Below are 6,233 nucleotides of genomic sequence, written 5' to 3' on the forward strand. Positions count from 1 at the left end.
CAATTCAAGCAATGGCCACTCTTCCAGCCTATCAGCTTTTTCTCGTATCAAAGTGACAAGAGACACTACAAACAACTATTGTCACACTGAATTAAAAAGCGTTATTTCATAAGAAAATAGTATTTGCAAATGAATTTGAATTTTAAATTTAATGAAATCGTATTACAATATTGGCAGCATTTCGTTAACGAAGACGTCACAGACTGACCCTGTTAAAATAGATCGTGCAATGATTTACAATTCATCTGGCTCACTGGTTACACCTGTTATGTGTTTTTTTCTCTAAATAAGTGTTTTCTTGTAACGTTCAATGTGACTGAGATATTAAGAAGACCGTAGACGACCGCCAGACGTTTCTAGCGGTCGAGCGTCTTTTTGAGATTTTCACGATTTCCAGTTTCCCTCTGTCAGAGCACGTTACACGGCGTATTGGCAAGGATTAGAAGAAGCGTAGTGTTGCAATATACAAATAATTAGATGTCTGAAATAATACCAGTTAATATCTATATATCCAGCTGAATGAGTTAGTCTCAAAATTATGGACTGGCTATTGCGCTAAGTTGCGCAATAGGACGGAAATCAGTCAACACGAAAGGACAAACTGACAAAACAATACACGGTCCTTTTCACTGGCATAGTAATTCACCTTTTCACTTTTATAATGGTGCATCCTGTTGACTAAGTGACAAAGCTCAGTAAATGACACAGTTATATACCTTTTTAACAGTCAAGATAGTACACCCTGGAATATACTGTTTTATCTGCCCTCATAGTCACTATATTACCTAACTGACACACCACAGTTACTGGGGTGTAATGTAGTGAATGCGTTTAGGTTTACGCCGCACTCAGCAATATTCCAGCTATATGGCAGAGGTCTGTCAAAATCGAGTCTGGACCAGACAACCCAGTGATTAACAGCATGAGGCTCCATCTGCGCAAATGGGAACCGATAACATCTGTCAGCAAGGTCAGCGACCCTGTCCACCCGATCCCGTTAGTCACCTCTTTCGACAAGCATAGTAGCCATTTATGGCAAGCATGGGTTGCTAAAGATCTACTCTACGCTGGACCTTCACGGGTCGTGGTGTAGTGTAACCTGGGAACAGAACCCATTAATTGAAACTGATATGCAGAGTTACATATACTTTCCATCATCATCATCATCATCATCATCATCATCATCATCATCTTCGGTTGTATTCAGCTTGAAAAAAGTGTGAGACACAACTCCGAAACGTTGCTCTGTGCATTAAACAAGAAATATTTATCTACAAACCATATTTTATACCCATCACTCTGTCTACAGGCTTAGCCTTAGATGACACACCTAAAAAGTAGTCTCAGTAATGAGGACATATATCATATAAACAAGAACTGCTTGTACATACCATGTCAAATGATGTAATGTAATCCCGCATAACAGACACGTGGCTTCCTCGTGGATTAGCTGTTTGAATGCCTCACGTAACACACTTTCTTCCCATCACAGGTCAAACCGGCGGCGTATAACAGCAATAGGAAAACCTACCACAATCTATAGCCTAATCGGAGCAGCGCCTATGCATCGTGACTATCTATATATTGCTGTTCTTCCGCTTTTGAAGTTTAGACAACAGAGTCGTACCTTTTCAACCGTAAGCGGCATTATAACATTATCATGAAAACAAATATAAGATGTCGCCTGAAGTTGCTTTCCTCGCACCAGGACGCGGACATGAGTATGATTGATGTGTAAGCGCTGAAAGATCCGTCGCATGTCGACAGAAAATGATTCATGTGGGTACTAAATTCTATGCGAGTCGCACACAGCCTTACCTCTGACCTCCGAAGAATGTATATGAATACTCCGGTTGACAAAACAAACCTGTATTCTTCATCATAAGGGACTCGCCAGTTAATTTCGAGCGAATGAGTGAGTTTACTTTTACGCCGCAGTCAACAATATTCCAGCTAAATGGCGGCGGTCTGTAAATAATCGAGTCTGGACCAGACAATCCAGTGATCAACAACACGAATCTTGATCTGCGCATTTGGGAATTGATCATATGAGTCAACCAAGTCAGCGAGCCAGAGTCTTGTCTGACATTTTTGCATTTAAAAGAATCATCCCAAGCCAGCACGAATATGAGAAGGTGGGTCCCTACTTACAGGTCCAGTGCGATGGTTTGGTCCTCTGTGTGTAAAACTAATGTAAGTTGGTTGACTGGCAGGAAGAGTTCTCTATAGCGTGGTTGTTACTCAAACATCATGTGGTGTTAATTGTCTCTTCGTACTCGGGCAATACGGGTTCATTTGTCCACTGATAAAGGTCTTCTATGGTAAGTGCTCAAAAAAGGCTTTGGGAGATGACTGTGATGAAGATTAACGTTGAGGGCGGTGGGGGTAGCCTAATGGTTAAAGTTTCCGCCAAAGACCTGGGTTCGATTCCACACATGAAGTTCATTTCTGGTGTCCCTCGCCGTGATATTGCTGGAATATTGGAAAGAGCGGCGTAAAACTAAACTCACTCACTCATCTGTTGTTTACAGATTTAGCGGACACCACTGTGCAAGATTATGACAAAAATGAAAGATTTTGCAGATGAATCCAGCAAACATGACCACGAAAAGAGAGTTTTAGGGAAGTTCTGAATATTCAGTAGATCAGTGCTGAAACCCCTTGTCAGTTGTTAGGAGGTTCAGTCGACATGACTTTGATAAGTGTTGAAACCCTTTAGTCCATATCACTACAAGTAAAAATACATTTTAATTCAATGAATGACAATGGTCAACGATATAGGTGTGGGGCTATATAAAATTCAAATCAGAAACAAACATAAAAGTGTCCATCCATCATGTGATGTAGTGTGTGTGTGTGTGTGAGTGTGTGTGTGTGTGTGTTTGTGTGTGTACGTGCGCGTGTGTATACTTCTTAGGGTGACTGCACTTAAGAGCACGTTTACACGAATATAAACCTTTTTGTCTTGCACTTTTTCATCATAAAAAGATTTTCATAGCCAAACCCGTTGCTGTATCAGAAGTAAGTAATTTATTGTTTGCGTTGTATCAATTTATATTTCTAGATGAACAGAGAGTTCTGTGTCCACAATAAATATGGCTTATATCCCTTGGAAATGACGTTATTGGTGCCCGATTGATAGACGGATGGCTTTGTTAGAACTTAAGACACATTTCACATGGTGCAGGTATAGGTCTGGTTCTTATGACTCGATGTGCAGGCTAGTGTTTTAATCCACCTTTTGCTGGGCTAGTTTGGAAAATTGGATGCTCTCAGATGCAACTTCCTGCTTTCTGGAGATAAAGTGACCCCATTTATGTAATGTCCAATTTTTGTTTGGTGGATCACATTTTGTGTCGGGTTTGTTAACTCACTCACTTCAAAATAAGTCAATCAGAAAGACTGCTTTGTTCATGATCAACCATGAAAATGACACATTTATAGATCCAAGCGAGTTAAAGAAAATGAATTTGGCTCCATCATACACTTTCAGGTGTATTTAAATTTCCTCCAATCTGTCTTCTTACCGTAGATAGCGTATGGACGTGGTATCAAAGGTCTGCTTCTGTGCAGCAGTGACAGACCAATTAGACGCTTATAGTGCTCATTGTTGTTTATGATTTATTTTTTTAACCAATCAGAGTTGTTCCTAAATTCCTCTACGTACGATATATGTCCCACCTCTTCCACCTTCGCTTTGATATCGAGGCCAAACACATGAAGAAGATAAATGCAATTGGCAGTTGTGAATTCTGTTTTAAATTCGTCTTCTGCGATCAGCTGCTCATTGTAAAGCGAATATATTGAAAAGTACATGCATGGCAAATCTGACCAGTTTTGGCACATTACGAAATCACCATTCACCGCGTTGTGAGTAATATATATTAATTCAAATGTGAAATTTCAATGGGATAACTGAAGTTAAAAGAAAACCAAACTATTATTACGATCAACGGTATTTTTGCTGTTGGTGTTGTCGTTGTTGATGATGTTCAAACGTCGGTGAACCTTAATTAGAATTGTTGAGAATGTTTTGGAAATTACCCAATTACAGTTTACGTCAAAGTGAATTTTCAGCCATATTTCAGTGTGTTTATGAAATCACGTCACACGTGTGTCGATCATTCTTGGCCCATAAAATCAGTTGTGTAATTCAATACCATCTTCATTACATGAATCCCTGAATTCCTCGTACAGTTCAAAATAAAAAGACAAATGGCCTTTGTCACCAGTACCAAGTGTCTCAGTGAAATCAGAAACGAAATATATCAGATGCCACACAAGGACAGGGCCTCTTGTTTGAAATGTAAACAAAGTCAGTCTCAGATTTCCGCTTGCCTTGCTCATTAGGTACTAGTATAGAGCATCATTGTGTCAAGTTGTGCGAATGTTGGGTTAATTAAAAAGTGTAATTTCACGTCCGTGGGACAAGCACCGTCAAACGGGTAGGGTTGCAATGAGACCTGGGCGCAGTAGACGTCACCACGACAAGATCGTTTGATTACCAGTAGGTTCAAATCAGCATCTGCCATCAACAGGGAATTCCGTACACTCACTGGGCGACTAATTTTACACTGAACCGTTAGAAACCGGCTGTATCAAACCCGTCTGAAAGCAAAGTATCCTTTCAAGGGTGTTACCCTGATTTAGTCCCACTTCTGGCACTGAGATTATCACAGCTCTTAACTAGTCCAGCGAGTTGTCCTATTTCTGGCAGTATGCTGTTCACACCTCTTAACCGATATGTAATAAGTTACTAATTGGATACCTTACACAAGCAAGTAAAAGGAACATGGATTGCAAGTCATATGAATTTATTAGATATGCTGTGTCAAGAAAGAAACTTCACAAAATGTAATTTTAAAAAATAATGAATATTTTTTCTCTGATGATACATCTATGTATCCGAAATGGGATCCCTATCTTTCGACTCTAGAAAAACGTTAGCAAAACCCACTCAAAAACCATCCATTCGTCGTGCAAATGACGTTAGTGGCAAACCAGGTTTTACACGTGCAGTCGATCACGTGATCTTCGCATCGAAGTTTTCTTCATTTCCACGTGTTTACACTTTCCTCAAGAATTGAAAAAACCCGCTGTTAAACCACAGTTGTAGCGATACTTTAAATACCACGATTGTCAAATGTGCAACGTGAACGTGCCGTTGGCATGTTGCAAACGGGAAGATCAGTTATTGACGTCACAAGAGCAATGGTGTCAATTAGGTAACAATGGATTAATTAACCCAATGTCATTTTCACACAGACCAGTTAGTAGTAATTAATGATGGTAGTTGCTCCAATTCTAGCAGTGCGATTTCCGTAAGTCCCATTTCAGGCAGTGGATTATGACACATAACAAATTACATCACCCGGAGATTGCCAGGTTTGGGATCTTACGGTTACCCTTACAGGCCACCATAGACGCCAAAGGTTGGTATGGACTAGACAGCATCAGGGACGGTCTTTGCTCCATTGACGTCACACCATGTTCTCAAATGAGTCAAGGTTTTGCCTCAGATTCACAGATGGCAGAAAACGTTGCTGGCGCCGCAGCGGTGAGCAATATGCCAGAGCGGCAATTATTGTCCATGATCGATATGGTGTGGGATGCGCGTACACATGACAGGTGTTTAGATCTGGTCATCGTTAATGGATTCTTGCCTGGTCAGCGATACGTTGACGAAATTTTGCGCCCTGTCGTGGTTCCACTGGCTGGAATAATCAGCAGGAATGTTCAATTCAAAGATGATGATGCCGGGCCCAAATTGCCACAGCTTATCTCCGACGAGAGGGCATACAGACAATGAATTGGCTCTCTTAGTGCCCAGACCGGTCCCCAATGGCGGGCAGTATAACGGGCAACCATCCGGACATTATTCAAGAGAATGCCATCAAGGTGTTGTGAATTAGTTGCCCAACATGGTAGACATACCAGATATTGCACTTCATGCCCAGATTTGATTTATTGGACATTCAGAGCAATTTCACATTCACTATCATTTCATCAGTTCCCTTATTTTTTTGTCGGTAGTATATACATATATATCGTTTTACGCCGCTTTTAGTGATATCCCAGGAATATGACGACGCTGAACACCCTCTGACAAAAGTCAGAATGTTTAAAATAATTAAAATGACAGTGGCTAGGTTCCAACGAATGTATGTTCTGTACCACAAGATTTCATATTTCCATCTGGAAAGTTTGATTGTAAATATTTTTCAAAATCTGTA

General features: G+C 40.5%; 1 protein-coding gene across 1 annotated transcript in view; it reads right to left on the reverse strand.

The window, feature by feature from the left end:
- Positions 1-1,682, reverse strand: part of LOC137268418 (uncharacterized) — a 37,387-nt gene extending 35,705 nt beyond the window's left edge. The window contains exon 1 of the mRNA XM_067802984.1: positions 1,392-1,682. Coding sequence (XP_067659085.1) covers positions 1,392-1,421 — 30 coding nt within the window. The 5' untranslated portion in view covers positions 1,422-1,682. The remainder of the gene's footprint in view (positions 1-1,391) is intronic.
- Between the last annotated feature and the right edge of the window lie 4,551 nt (positions 1,683-6,233).

Source organism: Haliotis asinina, chromosome 16, assembly GCF_037392515.1.
Source record: "Haliotis asinina isolate JCU_RB_2024 chromosome 16, JCU_Hal_asi_v2, whole genome shotgun sequence".
Lineage (NCBI taxonomy): Eukaryota > Metazoa > Mollusca > Gastropoda > Lepetellida > Haliotidae > Haliotis > Haliotis asinina.